General features: G+C 44.9%; 1 protein-coding gene across 2 annotated transcripts in view; it reads right to left on the reverse strand.

The window, feature by feature from the left end:
• LOC137436636 (protein MEMO1) overlaps positions 1 to 22,103 on the reverse strand; it is a 62,583-nt gene that overhangs the window by 25,828 nt on the left and 14,652 nt on the right. For both annotated transcript variants that reach the window (XM_068130602.2, XM_068130601.2), the window contains exons 2-3: positions 10,848 to 10,926; positions 9,281 to 9,349 (exon numbers count right to left, since the gene is read on the reverse strand). In XM_068130602.2, the coding sequence (XP_067986703.1) occupies positions 9,281 to 9,349; positions 10,848 to 10,926 (148 nt within the window). The remainder of the gene's footprint in view (positions 1 to 9,280; positions 9,350 to 10,847; positions 10,927 to 22,103) is intronic.

Here is a 22,103-nt window from a genome sequence, read left to right on the forward strand (position 1 = left end):
TCGGAATCGGGTTAGTGAATGCTAATGACTCGAACTTCGGGTTGCTAAAAACCACTCGGCAACTAGACCATCTAAAACCGGGGTTCGAGCGGGAGTCCCTCCCTTGCTTCACGGTCAGGAGTGGCACTCAGGTCCTTGGGACTTTTTGTAGACCAAATACCCTGGCTGCTCCCGACCGGAAGGAGCGTTGGGACCCCCAGGACTCACGTCGGTCAGTCGCGGACAAGGGGATTAATACCCCCTTCTTTAGGGGGAAAGGCCGACGTAGAGATCCGTAACAAATGGTGTCAGGAGTGTCGGATTCGGACCTGAAGCGCGAATAGCGCGCTCAAAATTTCGAGTGGCCCGAGATTTTATTTTTAATATCCTAAATTTAAAAATCGTGCCATGGATGGTCAAGGTGATCGAATGCCGTTTGGGGAGTTCGAGGGGGTAGAGTCGACCCAGGACCCCAGGGAAATGTATGTGGGAGAAATGGAGGAGGAGAGAAATGAGGATGTGGTTGAGGGGGCTTCAGGTACACAAGATGGCGCCCTCGCGCACGAGGGTTCTGGCGCACAAAATGGCACCTCACACGAGAGCGGGGTAGCCGAGCCCGCTGTGCCAGCGGGCTTTGACATGCAGCAGTTCATGGTACGGTTCAGCGAATATATGGTGGAGTCGAAGTGCGACAATGAAAAAAGACGCAGGGAAATGAAAGAATTAAGGAATAGGTTAAGGGGGAGCAGGTGTGAATTGACCGAAAAATTGGGAAATCTAATTGAAGGGTGTTGTAATAGAATAAAAGGGGACAAATTGAAGGACATAACTGCCCAGGCCAAAGAAGTAAATGAGGGACTGGCGAGGGATGAGGCCAGGTATGAGGCAAAGCGGGTGGAAAGGGACAGAGACCGCAGGTTGGGCGAGCAGGTCCCACGGGTGCACGAGGAGGTAACGCGACTCGAGGAGCACTGGTTGGGCGAAGTGGAGAAAAGCACATGTAACTGGACCGGGGTAGAAATCGCGACCCGGGGTATGGGGCAGCCGGCGACCGCTGAGGTAGAAGAGGGAATTTTATTAAAGCCAGCGGTCGTCGTGGTGAATAAAGAAAAAGAAATAATGGGTATAGTTAAAATTGAAGACGACGACGGAGGTAGCCCAGGAATCGGAGGAAGGAATGGAAACTGTACAAAGTCCGTGCTCACATCACGATGCTGTGCTTAAAAATCCTTGTAAAGATTTGCAGGTGTTGGTGCAGGGAGAAAGAAGAACCCCGAAGGTGAGACGGGCTGTATGTTGTGTGGGGAGATTTTGCAGGAGGATGTTTGGCGACAAAAGAATTTTCGCGCGCTTGGGATCGAGGAAGCATCCGGGCGTTGGTGAAGGGTCCCCTGTGAGTGGAAATGGCGCGCTTGTGGAAAAAAAGTATGCATCGGGGGATGAGCGTGTTACGAAGCACGAGTGTGAAACCGAGTGTGAGTGGGAATGCACGTCGGAGTGTACGTGCGAGGGTGAGAGTGAGTTGGTGGAGGAGCGGGTGCGAGGATGCACGTTTGGGATGAACGGCGAGAGTGTGCGAGGAAGCACACCTGAGTTGGTTGTGGCGCGTGTGCGGCAGGGCACATCGGAGCGCGTTAGTGAGCGGATGCAAGAGTGCACGCCCATGGTGAGTGGTACGGAGTACGTACCGAGGGAGAGTGTGCAAGACGGTGCGCGAGGTGTGTTAAGGAAGTGTGCGAACGGCGAGTGTGCGCGAGAGGTGTGGTGTGTAACAGGGAGTGCGGTGGTGGAATGGACGGAGTGTGTGGGATGCACTGGAGACGCCGGGTTTTGTGAGTGTCAAAAGGGTCGCGTGTGCGTGTGGGCATGCGAGTAAGGCGTCGACGTTGACCGGGGCAGCGTTTAGGGCGACGGATAGCCGATGCGAGCACTCGGGGCGCGGTGCGCTTTGTTGGATGCGAGGCCCGGCGCGGGCCGGTGCCGCGTCGCTTCTCTTGGAAGCGTCGTTGCCAATTTGGGCCTGGCTCCGCCCAGCACGGTCGAGTCCGGGCCTAGCTGGGCAAGGCGACCGGTCCGGTTCAAGGGCGATTAGGAGGAAGCGGAACGGTGCCCCCTGGTGGCGGGGACGCGGTTCCGATCGGGCCGGGGACCGTAAGGTTCCGCGCCGAGATGGTGCGTGGAATCTTGGCCCGACCAAACCCCCCCCCCCCCCCCCCCCCCTGAACCGAATGCCGGACGGACTCAACCTACAGGCGACCAAACCACCCGAATTCATTGCTCGGCTTTGCGAAGCCGAGTTTAATGATGTCATGACGCACCGAGGCTCGGATATAGTGGACTGTGATGATAGTGTTTTGGACCCGAAATTGAGGATAGGGAATTTGTGATTGGAAAAAAAATTTGATTGCCTGAAATTTGATGTGCAAAATTTATAATGAGAGATACCCGATGTGGTGGGATGGCAACTCTGCCATCTCTCACAGCGGGGGCAAAGGAGCAATAGTTTTATGGGGTTTATGGCAGTGAAAACTAGCCCGGGAGGGTTAGGATAAAATGATAGGGATCTAGAGAAGATGACCATAGGTAACGGTAAGGTTAGGTAGTGACATTGGACAGGTAGTGGGGACTTGGAGAGGATAGTTGGATTATAATGACGAGGGAGCGCAATAGTTTAAAGGGGCGACGGGGAAGCGCGGGTTTCAGAGGGGAGTAGTTAGATCAGATGATGCCGAGTGTTTGAGGATCGAAAGTGTATTGAGCAGTGTATGGGTGAGTAATTGGTGATTGAGTGTTGTGTTGACCAAATGGTCCAGGGAGGAAGGAGGGTGCAGGAAGCACCAGTAGGAGTGATTGCACAGGTGTGCAACTACAGGTGTATGGAGAATGGTAGTGTGGAATATATGGAGTATGGAATGGATGGGGTGGAGTGAGTATGATGGAAACTGTGGAGTGGAGTGGATGGTGCGAAGGTGTGAATGGGGGAAGAGTGGACCCCTATCACGAATACCCGGGGAGGGTAGTTTAAGAGTTAGGTAGAGGGAGTAGGTAAATAGTGGTTGGATATTGGCATCTGTGGTGCGGGTGGAAGAATGGTGTTTGGATGGGTGCATTAGTGACGTGGAAATGGCTGGGCGTGTGGCCTGTTAGTATGTGTAGTTGAATGGGCACTCCACCACTGTGAGGATGTCGGCCAGGTGAGGCCGCAGGTGGGCTCTGGGAGCCGTTAGAGTTGTGGATGGGGCCCGAGGATCCGGAGGACGGACCCGGGTAGCCCAGTGCCAGAGAGGGCACCGAGTGGGGAGAGCGCCAGAGGGCCTTCCCCAGGTAGATAGGTTAGGGTAAGGAGCAGGTAAGCTCGGAGGCAACTGCAGTGGTGGAGGTGTGCAGGTGGGTAGACCTGCTGGGAGAGCCACACGACCCAGTCCTGAAATTGTGCAAGGGCACAGGGAGTTGAATCGGGGGAGTGAGACCGCAAATTGATGAAGCACCAGTTTGGTCAATGGGAATTTGGTTCTTAAAACCGCATAGAGTAAGTTGGCCAATGGATTGGCAGGGAAAGACCCCGGGTAGTGTAAAGTGTGTTAATGTCATTTAGAAGATAGTAAGGATTAAGAATCTCCTCGCACCATCTACATCCACTCACCTGAGGTGACAGAACTCCACACGATGCCAGGTTTTTATTATTTTTTGTGCAAATGTTTGAAATGTGAGACGCATCATGACGTGGGTGTGACATTGTGCTTTGTTGTTCCATCTCTCCCTCCTTATGAGGATTGATGATGAATTGGGTGATGGCAAATTTGGTTAGAGGGATTGTGGGGACGAATTTGGTATCGGGGAAATATGGGGAAGACGTGACGGTAGCGACGAATTTGTAAATGTGTAGATTTTTTGTACATATGGGGTAAGGGCAAGGGTAGAGTAGGTAACAGGGGGGGTGACATACGGTAGGGACGAGCTTTCTCACTTCGCTCTCCGTACGCACCTCGTCTGGCATTGCCTTGTTGATGTGTACCCTTGTGACCTTACCCCTCGCTCACCTGTCTTTCCCCCCCCTCCCCCTTGTCTCCCACCCGAGGACTGTGCTCTCTGGGCACCGAGGGGAGCGTGCGGGAGTCCGCCATTGTGTGCCCGAAACTCCCGCAACCAGCTGTCTGCATCGATGCACCACTTATGGACCACATGTCTGTGGCTGAGCACCACTGATGGACCCCATGGGTGGGGGCATGGCCCCTCTGCTGGAACCGGCCATGATGGCCCGAGATCTTGCTGGCGGACCTTGGTAACATGGCACCTATGCCACATAGGTGAACCACTAATAGTCAGCCCTGTGGGCCATAAATAAAAAGAACAGTGGACACGTTTTGTGCATGTCATTTTATTATGTCCAAATAGGCCGCCAGCAAAGAAGAAAGACAACATCTGGAAGAACGACAATGGCCAGCAGAGGGAGCCGAAGAGGAAGACCGGCACCAGGGGTTTGTTGGGTTTTTTTTTTATTGAACTGTGGTGACTGTGCACCGATTGGTGCTTGATGGTGCTTTGGTGCGTTTTGGTGCTTTCTGGTGCGTCGATGCAGCACAGGCTGTCTGCCCCCCCCCCCACCCCCCCCCCCCTCCCCCAGAAGAACAATCGCAGGTCCTGGGTTGCGTTTTGTAAATACAAGTAGCGTCATTGTAAATAATGCGCCCCCACCGTAAGTGTTTAGTTTGAAGACAATTCCGCAATTTGGTTAGCTGTGGGCGTAAATCTGTTAGATAGGGTGCAATCCTCAGGGAGCCTGCTCAGCGTCGACGAGTCTGGCATTTCACTCAGGCCAACTGGCACGGTCTTCAAGCAGCCATCAATCATCTGGACTGGTCTCCCATCTCTACCACCTCTGACATCAACTCATCCTGGGAATTCTTCCAAAGTAAATTGCTCTCTCTCATGCACAGATTTATCCCATCTCGTCTTCAGTTGTCATACCCTTCCTCCCGTCCATGGTACACGGAATCTTGTGGTGAGGCTGTTGCCCAGAAACAACTTGCCTTCATCTCCTGGAAAGCAAATCCAACGGAAGGAAATCTCATTTCCTTTCACAAAGCCGAAACAAGTGTGTGTCCACCCTCAGGAGAGCCAGGAAACAATATCTCTCCGTTCTCAAGACCGAACTCTCTTATCTGTCTCCCTCTTCCAAATCCTGGTGGCGTCTGGTCAAATCCGTTTCTGGTGTTTGTTCCCCCTCCATCCCCTCCCTTACCTCAAACGGCTACACAGCTGACTCCGCACGTGAAAAAGCTGAATGCCTCAACTCTGTGTTTGCCTCTAAATCTTGTGTCCCAAACCCATCCCTCTCTGTACCCACCATACCCAGTCGTACCCTGCTGCTCCTGGACTCCGTGTCCTTTCCTCCTGACAAGGTGGAAAAGTTTCTGTCAACCCTCGACTCTGATTCTGCAACTGGACCCGACGGCATCAGCCCACGGGTCCTAAAATCCTGCTCTGCTGCTCTATCTCACCCTCTCTCTGTTCTCTTCACCCTCTCTTTTGCTCAAGGTCAACTGCCATCTGCTTGGAAATCAGCCAACATCACCGCTTTGCACAAAAAAGGTGCAAAAACAGATCCTAGCAACTACAGACCAATCAGCCTTCTCCCAATTATCAGCAAAGTCATGGAATCCATCATTGCTTCGGATATGAAATCTTTCCTCTTCTCCAATGGCTTGATCTCTGATCATCAATTTGGTTTCAGACCAGGTCACTCTACTCTGGACATGCTGCTTCTGCTGTCTCAACAATGGATGGAGGTCCTCAATGCCAAACAGGAAATTAGAGCTGTCTCCCTCGACATATCACGTGCCTTCGACACGGTCTGGCACCCCGCTCTGCTCACCAAACTCTCCTCCTTTGGTATCCATGGAAATCTCCACGCATGGCTGGCGGACTTCCTCTCTAGTCGTCGTCAACGTGTGGCCCTGAATGGGTTTCTCTCATCTCCTCTTCCTGTTCAGGCTGGAGTTCCCCAAGGCAGTGTTCTGGGCCCCGTGCTTTTTCTGGTCTTCATCAATGATCTCTCTGACTCTCTCGAAAATCCTCTCTATCTCTTTGCTGATGACTCCACTCTCTGCCGCTCCATTCCTCTTCCCTCAGATCGGCAGTCTGCTGCCTCCTCACTCTCTGAAGACCTGGACAAAATCACAGACTGGTCAAACAAGTGGAACATGTCTTTCAATCCTGACAAATCTCACACTCTTACTATGTCTCTCCGAAAAGATCGACTAGACAACCCTCCCATCTACTTTCTCAACAATCCTCTCCAAGAAGTTCTGTCGCTCAAGATTTTGGGTCTCACTATCTGCCATGATCTTTCTTGGGAAAACCACATTTCCAAGCTGGCCTCCAAAGCCAGTCGCCGACTGGGCATCCTCCGTCGTGCGAAGTCCTTCCTCGGCACACCTGAGCTCCTCACCACATACAAGGCTTTCATCCGCAGCTCAATGGAATACTGTTCTCCCCTATGGGCCGGTGCTCCTGCCTCACACCTAGCTCGGCTTCACGCTGTTGAAACCAAAGCTTTCAGAATTATTGGAATCTCCCGTGATGAAGCTATCTCTGAGGGCCTTTCACTCACTCACCGCAGGCAGGTAGGTGGTCTTTCTGTCTTCTACCGACTCCTCTCCGGCCTTGCACCCCCAGCTCTCTCTGTGCTCTGTCCCCCAAATATTCCTACAGGTCGCACAAGATCTGCCAGCAACCCTCTGATGGTTAAACTGCCGAAATCTCGGCTCTCTGCTCACCTTCACTCTTTCATTCCTCTTTTCTCCCGCCTCTGGAACAAACTCCCTCACTCCCTTCAATCCCACTCCTCCCTCCAGGTCTTTAAAACAGCTGTTCACCACCATCTCTTATCTTCCCCCATCCAAAATCTTGATCTTTTCTACCCCCGCTAATTCACCCCAGATCCACCTTGTTTGAAATTCCAACTTCTTTCCTGGAAGTCCTGGCAGTGTCCATATGTTTTATACCTCTCCCACCGCCCCCTTCCCATGCCCCCCCCCCCCAAAGCCCTCGCCCTCTCTCAGATCTCTCCATGTCTCCATGTCTCTCGGTCCCTGCTCTCAAATGTTGTGTTTGTGTCCTTCCCCCTCTCTCCCCATCTTGTCTACCGCTCCCGATGTTATATGTTTTATGTGTCGGTTTGTCTTTCTGTGTGATTAATGTTCGCTCTTTCACGAGCCTCGATCTTGTATACAAAAAAAATATATATATATATAAACAAATGCAGCAGCGGGACATATTTATTTGTGTTTTAAAACTGTCACACTCAGGGTCAGGTTAAATGTGGAGGGAACTACACCTACGTGCCACACTAAAGGTAAAAGTTTAATAGGCCCGGGACGTGCCTAAGAGGAGGAGGGTGCAGTGTTATGGATATGAGAATTGTGTTTAATTGTTGTAAATATCACCCTCCTTCCTCCATTTGGTGTGTAAAGGTCAAAGGTCGTCCCCGTAGTTATTCCAAAAACAATCACGTAGCAAATCATAGATTTCCTTTTTTGGGGTAGTTATCTCCTTATTATGTGTATTAGATTAAGGCTTTGTCTTCCATTAATTGACACTCCATTGCACCGAATTCAAATAAGGTAGATTCCCTTCGCATTCCCCTTTTGTCATCAAATGCCAACTGCATTGGGCGGTTTTCGGCGTGCGGTTTTCTGCATTCGCCGCTGCTGCTTTGTGGTTTTCGCCGCAAAACCTCCATTGAACATGCGGTCAGATCGGAGAAGAAGGGGGAGGAGCCGCCGATCGTCATCACAAGGTGGAGCCAGCGAGCCCCGACCCGCCAATCAGGACTGGTGAGAGACCAGCTCGGGCGTGGCGCGGGTTGATCTGGAGGCGTGCTATAAAAGCGCGCGCGGACGCCTTTGAGGGAGAGGGAGAGAGAGAGATGCGGCAGATGAGTCCAGAGGAAGGAAGTGACAGAGCCCCGCGAGCAGTACCATGCAGCTTTGACTCCACCAGGCAGTGTTGACTCCACCAGGCAGCTTTGACTCCACCACGCAGCTTTGACTCCACCACGCAGCTTTGACTCCACCACGCAGCTTTGACTCCACCACGCAGCTTTGACTCCACCACGCAGCTTTGACTCCACCACGCAGCTTTGACTCCACCACGCAGCTTTGACTCCACCACGCAGCTTCGACTCGCTGCTACGCGGGAACCAGTTTGCGGTGGCATCGGTGGCCATCGAGGTCCAGGCCAACGTCCCGTGCGGGATCAAGCCCCAGCCAGCGTCCAGCTGAACCTTCCTCTCCCTCCAGCCATCCACCTCCTGCCATTCCTGTCATCATCCCCCGTGTAAGTGTGCTTGTAGTCTGTCTTTTGTCTCGTCCCTGGGTTTAAGTAAGACTGCAGTAGTTAAGCTAAAAATTGCACTGTGTCCTTCTGGTCCGTCCCTCTTTCTGTCTTTATTTTCGTATCCCTCCTTCTCCTTGGTTACTTTTGACTTGTACATAATTAGTTAGTAATAAATTATATTTGTTCCTCCTTACTCTGCCTTCTTTCCTTTACATCCGTTTCGTCCTTGTCTTTTCCCAATTGAATACCTGTGGCACGATTTGGCCAACGTTTCGGAATCGGGTTAGTGAATGCTAATGACTCTAACTTCGGGTTGCTAAAAACCGCTCGGCAACTAGACCATCTAAAACCGGGGTTCGAGCGGGAGTCCCTCCCTTGCTTCACGGTCAGGAGTGGCACACTCAGGTCCTTGGGACTTTTTGTAGACCAAATACCCTGGCTGCTCCCGACCAGAAGGAGCGTTGGGACCCCCAGGACTCACGTCGGTCAGTCGCGGGCAAGGGGATTAATCCCCCCTTCTTAAGGGGGAAAGGCCGACTTAGAGATCCGTAACAATATGTTTAATTGATTTTTTTAAAGTAACCTTCGGATGAGACACTGGTGGTCTAGGTATGTTATTAGCCCATTGATTAAGAAATTATTTTACGATTTTAATTTATTTATTTTAATTACGCAATGAATCGATCGATTATATTGTACACCTCTCCCTCCCCATACCGTCTCTATGTGCCACGCACTGGAGGATGTTCTTTATTTATTTGGCATGGGGCGGTGTACTGTGAATGTCCATGTATCTCCACTTGTTTGGGTACTTGTCTAAGCCAAACCTCCAACAGATTTGACGGCACACTATTAAACTTTATCGCCTTCATTTGATTGGTTATAAATTAAAACAAATGATCAACATTTTTCAATTCTAAAAAAAAGAAATTACCAAAGGTGTAAACCGTTTGATACTTACATGGTTGCTGGGTCAATTTGCTGGTAAGCATGGGATGCACATGAGCCACAGTATACATAACCTGCATGCCTGGTACACGTACACACACACACACACACACACACACACACACACACACACACACACACACACACACACCACACGTTAGCCTTGCACAACATGTGACCTCTTGGCAGTCACGAAACCTTTAATAATACTGTATTTCCTTACCAGCCCCATTTATTCCCACCTTGTAAGGTACGCCAAGAAGGGCTTTTATTCGGGTAAAAGTCTTTCACCAACTGGTCGGCCAAGGCTGATGTTGACTGAAGGCGATTTGGGCAGGAATGTGTAATTTGTTCTATGGGATCTTTAAGGTCCATAAGACAATGCTAGCAAACGGGACACCCAGCTTAACGTCCATCTGAATGGTATCACTTCGTATCATATTACAAGTCATTTGCAAAATATTGGAAATGACAGATTTTGAAAACGTGGAAATTTCTCATACCTGTGTCACTTACGTGCTAGAATGTCAGGCAGAAACACCTCAAGTTGAATTGATGCTAATTAGCAAAATATTGTGGCTGATGTTGTAAATGTATTTGGGGGCAGTTTTTCATTAGGACCAGGGTTAAGCTTCCCATGAAAAGATAAGTTGGGCATGTAATCCTATCATACAAGGTGTGTCTGGGATTCTTAATGTTGGCAAAAGGGCTGACAGTGGAGGTACTTGCCTCTAGGGCCTAGGCTGTCTAGCTTGGGTTTGAATTCTGACCCAGATATAATCTGTCAGCCTGGTGTTTCTCAAACAGGGCGGTTCATCAGTGGATGTGCTGTTCCTTGGATGGACGTTAAATGGACGTCCGGCCTGCCGGCATTCGTTGGACGTTAGATCCATTGATGGCCTTCTGGAAGATTAGGGAAGCTATGTCCAGATTCCTGACCTAACCAGCAGAGGGCATTGCATCAGCGACACAGCCACGCCCACAGCTAATGATGCTACCCCGCAGCCTTGTGCTAGATACCAACGAAGAAAAAGACAGTGGGCCATTTGCGGATCACACCCAAAAAGGGACAGAATTCCAGTGGAAGCAATCGGTCACATACGAATGAGAGATCCTGATGAAAGACTATTAATTGTGTGCGTTTTTAACTTCGACCAGCATTTACGTTTCCATAAAGGTAAAACAGTAATTTTCACTCAGCATTTCATCTAGATACGTGTTCAATATCTGGGGCGGACCGTGACTAATCCAACACGGTGTCATCATGCTGTCGAGACCAAAGGTGGCTTTGTATTGTTCCAACCGACTGAGTAAAACCAGTCCGAGTGAGATGACGAGGCCAGTCAGCCGACTCAGGAAGCATTTATGTCGCGATCAGCTATCTTCACTAGTGCTCATCTGACCTTTCTTATCCAAAGGTGGTAAGTGTGTTGATGAACATTTAAAACGTGACCAGGAACACTCCCCAAGTCTTGCTCGGCCATTCAAGCACAATATAAACACACCGAAAGAGAGCCAAATGACATGAAACATTCAAAACCTCATGCAAGACAGGTGTCCTTTGCTTGGAGCATACTTACGGAGCTATGATGGCCTTGGCGACGCACTGCTGTGTGCATCGAGACAGCCAACCTTCCAGCTGTGTGCGTAGCTGTGTATCTGGGGAGAACAGGAATGATAAAAACTTGGAAATGATCATATGCGTGACTGAAGACACGGATGTACAACTAAAATGGACAATATTTGCACCGTAAACTGCCTTATTTTATCCTGACAATTTCATGTTTGCACAAGCAGGTTTGATTTTGTGTGCAAGATTCTGGTTTACGGAAGATAGAGGTTACAGATGCCAAAAAGGCCGCAAAGTGAATGGTAGCAGGACACAGGTGGACACGTCAAGCAAGAAAATAAATGAGCAGCAAATCTGGGGAGGAAAAGGTAACCGACACGTAATAATAGTCAGGTTCACTATGTCAATAAATTATATTTCGTTCAAAATCATGGTAGATTAGTAAACCTATACATTTTTGGAAAGGTTATAGCATAAGGAAACTAAAAATCAATGTTTACATTTGGAGAGATACCTGTATGGCGGCCATTTTGGATTTTCAAAATGGCCACTGTAAAATACATATTTTGTTCTATTTCTGCCTCTAATTACCCTAAAAACTTTTTAAAATATACTAAACCTATATTTTCAGGGACAAGGAATCCAATGAAAGTATCAAATTAGTGCTATGGGGAATGGTAAGACACGAATCAAAGGTTTTGAATTGCAAAATACTGTCTTTATATTCGCGATAAGTTGCATAATCAAATACATGTTATCATTTTGTACAGGCAGTTAATAACATCAAAATGTGTCACAATAATTCATATCACCAAACATACACAGGCAGTCAGCAAAATCATATATACACACGCAGTCAGTGTAACTTCACATCTACACAGGCAGTCAATGACAAAATATACACAGGCAGTCAATGGCATCAAACATACACGATTACAGAATATGCCATTTAGAGTTCGTCATCACTGTCCTGTGTGTCGTATCCGACAATATAGTCCGCATCGTTTTCACAGTCCGTTCCACACAAATAAAGGTCGGTCAAATTGATTGGCAAATCGAATGGTCGATCGAATCGAATCGATCGAATTGGTCGAATGGTCGATCGAAGCGATTGGTCGAATTGGTCGATTGGTCGAATTGGTCGAATCGAATTGGTCGGAATTGGCAAATGTAAACATTGATTTTCAGATTTTCCATGTAATAACGTTTCCAAAAATGTATAGGTTTGCTAATCTACCATGATATTGAACGAAAAAACATAGTGAACCTGACTATAAGGTTGGGTTTGGGAGAGATAAGCAGGGAAAAACAGATGCAGGGAAGAGTGTGATTAAACCGCCCCTGCAAGTGAGTTCCATGAACAAAACAAAATGGGAACAGTAGCGTCAATGTGGGCAATAAGTCTGAATTTGGGGATTTTAACCAGGAGGAGATTCTGATGGAACTGGAGGAGCTAGACTGGAGAGGCCACCAACCTGTGTGCAGTGTGAGCAATAGGTCTTGTGCATTGGTCTCTTTTTGTGGGAGATGCTGATGTTGCTCACTTTATGTTCCACGGAATCCAAAAGAGATGTGAAGCGGGGGTGCCAGCCAGTAGGGGGGAGCACTACTCCATTGGCATTGGAAAAAGGCCTTGTCTGCTGTGAGTAGCTCTGATTTTTCAAAGAATTATTTTGAGCGACGGAGGAGGTCATGGCTGATGGTGAGGCTGAAAAGTTAGAGATTGAACCTCTTACAGTGGATGACTGTGGACGAGGTGCTTTCATTTAACAATTGCGCTGGAGTAAGATTTGGAGATTTCATATGATGATAAGACCTGTTCGACTTCATACATACACGTGTGTCTCAGTGTCTGTCGTTGGTTATTATCTCCATATGTGGGTGTCAGACGGTGGAACAGAGTCCCCCCAGGTCTCGAAGTATATCCACCTCCGTTTCAGTAAAGAGACATGACTTATGGACCAGTTTGTGAAGTTTTCTTATTCTCAAAGTTTTGTTCCGAGGGCTCTTTTGAGGATCGTCACCGAGCCTCGGACAGCTTCCAACTGCAGTTCATTTGTCGTAATATTCCCAGGGGTGGTTTGAATCGAGATAAATCCTATAAACCCATCCTGGTGTTTCACATGCAGGGCAATTCATCAATGTGTGTGCCATCCCTCGGATTGACGTTAAACTGGTGTCCTGATGGACATTACAGAACCCATGATGTCCTTTGAGAAGAGTGGGCGAGTTATCAGCGGCACCATTAAAACAAATTACAAATCCTTGCCTTAACCGACAGAGGGCACTGCATGAATGGCACAGCCACACCCTCAGAAATGATGTAACCAGCAGCCATAGGTCGCATAAGCATCTACAACGGCCCTCGGTAGAGCGCATACCTCCACCAGCCTAACAGTTTACCTTTTGTAGTCCACTGATGGGCCGGATCTGGATCCGTACCCAAACCAAAATTGAATCGATTCTTCCTGGTCACACACCCAACCTTTCCGCCAAGTTCCGTCCGAATCCATCCATAACTTTTGAGATATTGTGCTATTTCTCATTTTTGGCCCTATCTCTCAATGGTGAAGAATAATTTAAAACATTAGGATAAGCCGCTGGTTCACTTGGATCATGACGCTCAATGTCGGAAGGTCACACTGTCACACTCTCTCCACAAGGATCAAACTATCCAATCCACTTCTTTGGACAGCCACTGAAAGAGGTGCAGTCCCTGGACTTGACCTCACTATCTGCCATAACCTTTCATGGGAGGAAAATTTCTCCAAACTGGAATCAAGGGCTCATCCCCATTGAGGTATTCTCCATAGAGCTAACGCATTCTCGAGCAGTACAGAACTCATTACGGTGTACAGGGCCTTTCATACAGAGCTCCATGGAGTGTATAGTACAGGCATTTTGTATTTAAGACCTCACACTAATTGCAACAAAAACTCGCTCACTTGTTTTGTGTCCTTGAATATATCCTCTTTGACCCCAAAAAAGTCTTAAGAGATCCTCTGGGGGGAAGTTCTCAAATCGGCAAAATCCAATATGGCCGCTATCCGTCTTAGTGACAATTGTTATTTAAAAAATCAAAAGCAAAACAATCATGAGTAATACCACTTTTTATGGGTTTTTGGGGTCGAGGAATCAAATTCTGATCTTATTTTGGTGATACAAGGTCACAGAAACTCTACGAGGTCACCATCAAGGTCATTTTGGGACAATAAGATAAGAATAATGCATAATGCATCTATGTAGTTTTTTTTTTAGCAGTGGGGAATCTGCTTCTGATCTTATTTTGATGATTAGAGGTCATGCTCATTCTTTATTGGAGTCAAAAAGGATATTCTTGTGTATCTTCTGAAAAGATTTCGTTTGAAGTAAAACAAAAATTTGTAAAATAAGTAGTGTTAAGTTCCTAGTAAGAAAGCGTGCAGTAGCAGTAAGACGAATATTTTTCCATGTTATCTTTTTTTGCAATGGGCATCTTTCAGTTGTGATAATATGAAGTGTTTGATGTTTACTAACTGTAGATAGTGGTTTCTGTTTTCAGCCATGGAGGTATCTGAAGTGTGTGCCATCTGCAAGAAATCTATAGACGAGAGAGGGTCAACGGCATCAACTCTTGGAGAAAAGGGAAGTTCTGCCATCAACCAGGCCAGCAACGCAAGAAAAGACAGCATTCACACTGTGCCTGGAGAAAAGGTACACAAAGACTGTCGCCGCACATACTGTCACCCACAACAGATAGCCAAGGACACCAAGCAAGAAGAGTCAAAGCCAAGCACAAGCAACGACAGACAAGTACTTAGGTCATCTGAGGAGAGGTTCTCTTTCCAGACTGATTGCCTTTTTTGTGGTAGACCAGCAACGTTTGGAAGAAAGAGGAAGAAGCAGGAAGTTCTTCAAGTCAGGACCATTGAATTCAAAGAAACGCTCCTGGCAACATGTCGCGAACGAGCAGATGAGCAGGTACTGTAAAGGTGCAAATTCTGCATGTTCATGACCTGCACGCTGCAGATGCAGTGTACCATCAGACTTGCAGCGTCAATTTCTGCACAAAGAAGCAGATACCCATGGCTCAGCAGATGAACATGAAGCAGAACACGTTTTACCCTTCCTCCCGTCCATGGTACACGGAATCTTGTGGTGAGGCTATTGCCCAGAAACAACTTGCTTTCGTCTCCTGGAAAGCAAATCCAACGGAAGGAAATCTCATTTCCTTTCACAAAGCCCGAAACAAGTGTGTGTCCACCCTCAGGAGAGCCAGGAAACAATATCTCTCCGTCCTCAGGACCGAACTCTCTTATCTGTCTCCCTCTTCCAAATCCTGGTGGCGTCTGGTAAAATCTGTTTCTGGTGTTTGTTCCCCCTCCATCCCCTCCCTCACCTTAAATGGCCACACGGCTGACTCCGCACGTGAAAAAGCCGAATGCCTCAACTCTGTGTTTGCCTCTAAATCTTGTGTCCCAAACCCATCCCTCTCTGTACCCACCGTACCCAGTCGTACCCAGTCGTACCCAGCTGCTCCTGGACTCTGTGTCCTTTCCTCCTGACAAGGTGGAAAAGTTTTGTCAACCCTCGACTCTGATTCTGCAACTGGACCTGACGGCATCAGCCCACGGGTCCTAAAATCATGTTCTTCCGCTCTTTCACTCCCTCTCTCTGTTCTCTTCACCCTCTCTTTTGCTCAAGGTCATCTTCCATCTGCTTGGAAATCTGCCAACATCACCGCTTTGCACAAAAAAGGTGCAAAAACAGATCCCAGCAACTACAGACCAATCAGCCTTCTCCCAATTATCAGCAAAGTCATGGAATCCATCATTGCTTCAGATATGAAATCTTTCCTCTTCTCCAATGGCTTGATCTCTGATCATCAATTTGGTTTCAGACCTGGACACTCCATTCTGGACATGCTGCTTCTGCTTTCTCAACAATGGATGGAGGTCCTCAATGCCAAACAGGAAATTAGAGCAGTCTCCCTTGACATATCACGTGCCTTCGATACAGTCTGGCACCCCTCTCTGCTCACCAAACTCTCCTCTTTTGGTATCCATGGAAATCTCCAAGCATGGCTGGTGGACTTCCTCTCTAGTCGTAGTCAACGTGTGGCCCTGAATGGGTTTCTCTCATCTCCTCTTCCTGTTCAGGCTGGAGTTCCCCAAGGCAGTGTTCTGGGCCCTGTGCTTTTTCTGGTCTTCATCAATGATCTCTCTGACTCTCTTGAAAATCCTCTCTATCTCTTTGCTGACGACTCTACTCTCTGTCCCTCCATTCTTCATCCCTCAGATCGGCAGTCTGCAGCCTCCTCACTCTCTGCAGACCTTGACAAAATCACAGACTGGGCAAACAAGTGGAACATGTCTTTCAATCCTGACAAATCTCACACTCTTACGATGTCTCTCCGAAAAGACCGACTGGACAACCCTCCCATCCACTTTCTGAATAATCCTCTCCAAGAAGTTCTGTCACTCAAGCTTTTGGGTCTCACTATCTGCCATGATCTTTCCTGGAAAAACCACATTTCAAATCTGGCCTCCAAAGCCAGTCGCCGACTGGGCATCCTCCGTCGTGCGAAGTCCTTCCTTGGCACACCTGAGCTCCTCACCACATACAAGGCTTTCATCCACAGCTCAATGGAATACTGCTCTCCCCTCTGGGCTGGTGCTCCTGCCTCACACCTAGCTCGCCTTCGCGCTGTTGAAACCAAAGCATTCAGAATCATTGGAATCTCCCGCAATGAAGCTAACTCCAAGGGCCTCTCACTCACTCACCGCAGGCAGGTTGGTGGTCTTTCCGTCCTCTACCGACTCCTCTCTGGCCTTGCCCCCCCAGCTCTCTGGGCTCTGTCCCACAAATATTCCTACAGGTCACACAAGATCTGCCTGCAACCCTCTTTTGGTTAAACTGCCAAAATCAAGACTCTCTGCTCACCTTCACTCCTTCATTCCTCTTTTCTCCCACCTCTGGAACAAACTCCCTCACTCTCTTCAATCCCACTCCACCCTCCAGGTCTTTAAAACAGCTGTTCACCACCATCTCTTATCCTCCCCCATCCAAAACCTTGATCTTTTCTACCCCCGCTAATTTCGGTCCCCTTGTGTTTTATACCTCTCCCCCCCCCCCCCCCCTTCCCACGCCTCCTGCCCCCAAGCCCTCTCCCTCCCACACTTCTCCCTGCTCTCAAATGTTGTGGTTGTGTGCTTCCCCTTCTCTCCCCAATCTTGTCTTCCGCTCCCTCTTTTTGTATATTTTGTTTGTCTGGTTGATTTGTTTGTGAAATAAATGTTAGCTCTTTCACGAGCCTCGATTCAGTATACCAAAAAAAAAAAAAAAAAAACACGGAAATCTCCAAGAGAGCAAAGCTTGTAAGGCCTAAAGCTGATAAGACTGAAGCATTCTTGGATGTTGCAAAATATCTTGAAGAAAATGACGACGAGCAGATCACTGTCAATGATCTCATTACCCTTATGCAACAGAAACTGTCAGACACAAAACATGAGGCATATGGAAGGACTATTGGAAGGACTATTTGCTGGGAAGAATGCTGGCGTCAAAGTGGCATCAATTGGACAAGCAATGATGCAAGCAACCAGACCTAGAGTCCTGCTGACACCACTGCAGTTTGGTTTGGGCGTGCAACTGTATCACCACTTCGGATCAAGATTCCTCATCGACTCCCTTCATAATCACGGGTTCTGCTGCTCATACCAACAGGTGCTCCAATTTGACGAGGGGCTTGTGCCATTCCAGACAGCCCTAGCTCCTGCTCCTGAAAAACTGCTGCAGGTGATCAGGTGCAACAGTAGTGTAATAATGTTGCTTCTGGGACACCTCCGTTTAACATGGGAAATCCCTATCTAATGTCATTTACCCCCTTGTCTTTTTCAAAAATCATAAACACCTCTATTTCTCCCACCCTCATCTTTATGAACCTTTTGTCTGTAGTACCTATCCTTAATGTTGTTCATTAGACCACTCAAACACTACAAATATTTGTTTTCTCTTATAGACCTATCATCCTTCTTCTACATATCATCTGGCAGATTAATCTTTGACCCATTCACTTCCATATTAATTCTTTCCCTCCCTCATTGCCCCTAAACACCTATATTTCTCTCACCCTGTTCTTTACGAACCTTCTAACCTTTTGACATGTTATCCTTATTCATTAGACCACTTAAACACCTGTGATCCTTCTGACCTCATGGACCTTTTAACCTTTTACTCTTAATATCATCTGGTGAATATAACCCACTCAAACAACGACCCTACAAATATTTGTTTATGCGTGGGAAATAATTTAATTCTCTTGCCACTCTCTTCACCATCTAATATATTAACAAAAAAGATGATTGAGTTTGGTTCTTTATTAAGATATTTTAACTGAGCTAAGATAAAATGGTAAACCTCCCTCAATGTTCTTGTTTGAGCACCTCCAGTGCCACATACCATTTTTAAATTAAAGTATATATTTTCCTGACAACCATCAAAGTTTTCCGTCCACTCAAAAATATTTCCATCTTTTTTACCCAATTCACCGGTATTTAAATTAATTCTCTTATTTGTTTTGTGAATTTTTTTACCAGTTGCCTTTTCAATTATACCTATTTGATATTTTTCACATTCATTATGTTTTCCATTTATATACCAAGGTTGATTACACCTCCACTCTTTAGTCTGGTTGATACTTGGTTCTATCATTTATATAATAGTAAAAAAGGCGGCGGTAGCCCGTTAAAATCCCCAACCCCCCCTTTTTAACTTATCACTTATATATATCTTATCACTTATGTATATCTTATCACTTATATATATCTTATCACTTATATATATCTTATCACTTATATATATCTTATCACTTATATACTTATATAACCATAAGGGAGACTATCAATTCCATTTTCTAAAATAAACCTCTTATCATCAAAAGCCCCCAATGCTTTCTTATTCACCTCTTCTGAATATAATTGATGTTTATAACTTCTTATTCCATTAATCTTTCTAAACTCTTCTTTCTTTGTTGTTAAACAGTTATAATAATCCTTAAAGTTTATTGTTTCTTTAATGACATTTTTCTTTACACCTTTTAATTTCTTATCAGTTTTTTCAACGTTATTCACAATGTATTTATAAGCATAAGCCTTAGACCTCAATCCCACAAATTCACTCATGACATTTCCTCCTAATTCATCCTTGAACTTTCCAATCACCTTTTTATTTTTAGAAGAGAACAACTCACTCTCTGGACTGTAATTACTCGTGTCATAGATATTAATGTCTCTTTTCATGTCTGAATAAACATCGTTGGTATTAATTTTCAAAATAAAACTATCTGTATCCATATAAAGTAGATTAACATCATTTTGATATTTCTTCCTCAAGTTATTATAAAAGTAATCATACATTAATGACTTTGATAAATCAAGAATTGTTGTCCCAATATAAATAGGTTTGTTCATTTCAATACTCTCTTTAATCAAATGGATCGCACAAAAGTTCTCAGTAAAGACCTCAGCTCGAGTAAAACTCGGTCTATTAATTAATTTTGATGCTTGTTCCCAAGATGTTGATAATCTGATATTTTGTCTTTTCCTCACATTCTCCATAGTCTTACCAAAGACCGCATTATTCATCAATTTATAAAAGTCTTTCTCAAAATCTGTTTTTGACTCTGTTCTTCTTTGTGTATTAAAATCAATGTACCCCTTTAACCAATGACTTTGATTGAACTTTAGAACCCTATGGATCTTCTCTACTCTTAGACCTTTTGATAAATATTGTCGCAAATTTCTTTGGTGTAGAACATAATTTTTCTTGTTATATAATGTAGTAAGTAATTTTTCTGTTGATTCACCTATATCAAACGATCGTTGATAATCACTCAACCATTCTTTCTTTGGACTTTCTTTCTCACAAGCAAATGGGAGATCTTTGTGTAGGTTATGGAGTTCCTCTGGATATTTTAAATCAATTTCAAAATAATAACCAACTTTTTCTTCATCCAATTCTTTTTGTGTAGAGATACATACATCTTGTAAAACGTTTTTGTAGTCTTTTTCCTTTACCCATCTAAGTTTTCCATAAGGAAGAGCCTGAGACATTGCCCAGCCATACAGGTTGTTTGCGTCATAGTACATCAAGTAAGAACTCTCTTTCGTTGGATCATAATTTGGAAGATATTTGTTATTTGCTTTTGCGTATCTACTCGAGCAGACTTGTGAAATTCCACCTCTTTTTGCCTTTTCAATCATCAAAAGCATATCAACATCGGTTATCAAATCCAAATCTTGTTTTGTCATTTTCAACATCGCACTCCAGGCCAATCCAGGTGCTGTGTAGTAGTGAGCAGGATCCAATCCATATCCAGTGCGACAAACAGATCTAAAGGCTTCAAATACATCGGCCAATAAAAGCACATCAGTTTTGAGATACAAATCGTGATACTCGCCAAGATTCCTGATGTTATATTTTTCCCAAACATTTTGTGCGTGTACATAATCTTTATCAGATATATTACTGTTGTTTAATTTGTTATAGAAATTTTCTTTTGAAGGAAGTTGTGTTTCATTGAATCTCTCAAATGAGTCCATATAGTCATAGGGGTAAATTCCCTTTTGTGTTAGAAAATCTTTATCTAAAAAATACTCTGAAAGACATGGAAACTCTTTTAGATTTTGAACCAAGTTAACCAATGGACTTGCCATGAATTTAAATGTATCAAGAAATCTGATATGAGTAATAGGAGATGTGTGAATTGTTTTTGTGAATGAAATGTATTTCTGATCCGTGTTTGGAATTGCTGAGATACTTCCAGAAGTCTTTGAGAGTTCCTTGATAAATAGATGTGTATCATAATGAGCGTTGTTATGAAGAAAGACAGGAATGAAAGAGGGGAGTTGATAATTAATATTACAACTTTGATGAGCCAGACCTCTATATTTACCAGTGAGATGACAATGGTCTCTAACCTTTAGACCTTTACCAATTTTCTCCTCACAAATATGACAGACATTGTTTTTTATAAATTCCCTTTTTTCTTTACTTGTTAAGGACATTGGTTTATTGGTTTCTCTCATTATCTTGGTTAATCGAACACAGTCTTTTTCTAGTCGTTTCACAAACTCCTCTGGGGTATTTGAGCCTCTATACATCTCTAACTTGTTATATTTATCACCAACGGATGATTTGATATAATAACAAAAACCACAAGGAGTATGTTTTTGATATTTATTTGTGTATGATTCTTTTGGATCTGGAGAAGCAGTATCAATTTTTTCTAAAATACTTTCAAAATCAGCATATATAACAAATGGATGTTTGATCTTTTTATTTTCATCTTTGAATGTGATCTTTGAGCCTTCTTTAGGCATATTGATTACCGTTGATTTATGTTCGCCACAATAATTTGAATGTTTATCTAATCTTTCTTGTGAATTGAAGAAGTTAAGACAACGCAAACAAATATATATTTTATTTGTTCTCTTACAGACTTGTGGTTTTATTAATTTAGCAATATCTTTGATGTATGTATAATGTGAATTTTCGTCTGAATTAAAATATAGAAGATTAATATGAGTTTGTTTACAATTGTCAGAAAGCTTTAAAACCTGAATGTTGTTTGTTTCTGTTAGACCATAAACATTAACTGATAAATTATTCATCTTTTCAAATTTAGGAATATCATTTAAAGTCATCGGAAACTTTAGATCTTTCGTATTTAATGTATTCTCATATTTTTTATAATGAGATACTCTTTCATCATGAAAATGTGGAGGATGTAAGTGTGCTAAAATAGACCAGAGAAAACATTTATTGTCTTTATTTTTGATATTGATAACTGCTTTTCTATTTTTGATAACACTGGGTAAATCAATGTAAGAAGAAGCTTTTAGAGGATCTGATTTAAGAATATGAATGTCTATGTAAATAATTTTTCCTATATTGAATCCACTTCCTACGATTGAATTATCCACATCTTGCTCTTGTTTAATAAGTTCATCATAGACTCCTGATGTTTTAAAATCTTGATATGAAGATATAAAGTGTGGCTCAGTTCTCATGTATGGTGCATCTATAACTCCTTCATCCTTTGTCATTTCTAATTTTACTCCCATATAAAATTTAAGTGGTTTCATTTCCTTTAGTGTTTTTTCAATCAACGTTTGAACAGCAGGTTTAACTATTTCTACAGCATCAACTATAGACTCTGGTTCAGGAGGTTTGAAGTTAAAGACTCTTATTTTAATATGTCCTTTGAATGCTCCATCAGAGTTTT

This window comes from Myxine glutinosa, chromosome 11, assembly GCF_964187855.1.
Source record: "Myxine glutinosa chromosome 11, kmMyxGlut1.1, whole genome shotgun sequence".
NCBI lineage: Eukaryota > Metazoa > Chordata > Myxini > Myxiniformes > Myxinidae > Myxine > Myxine glutinosa.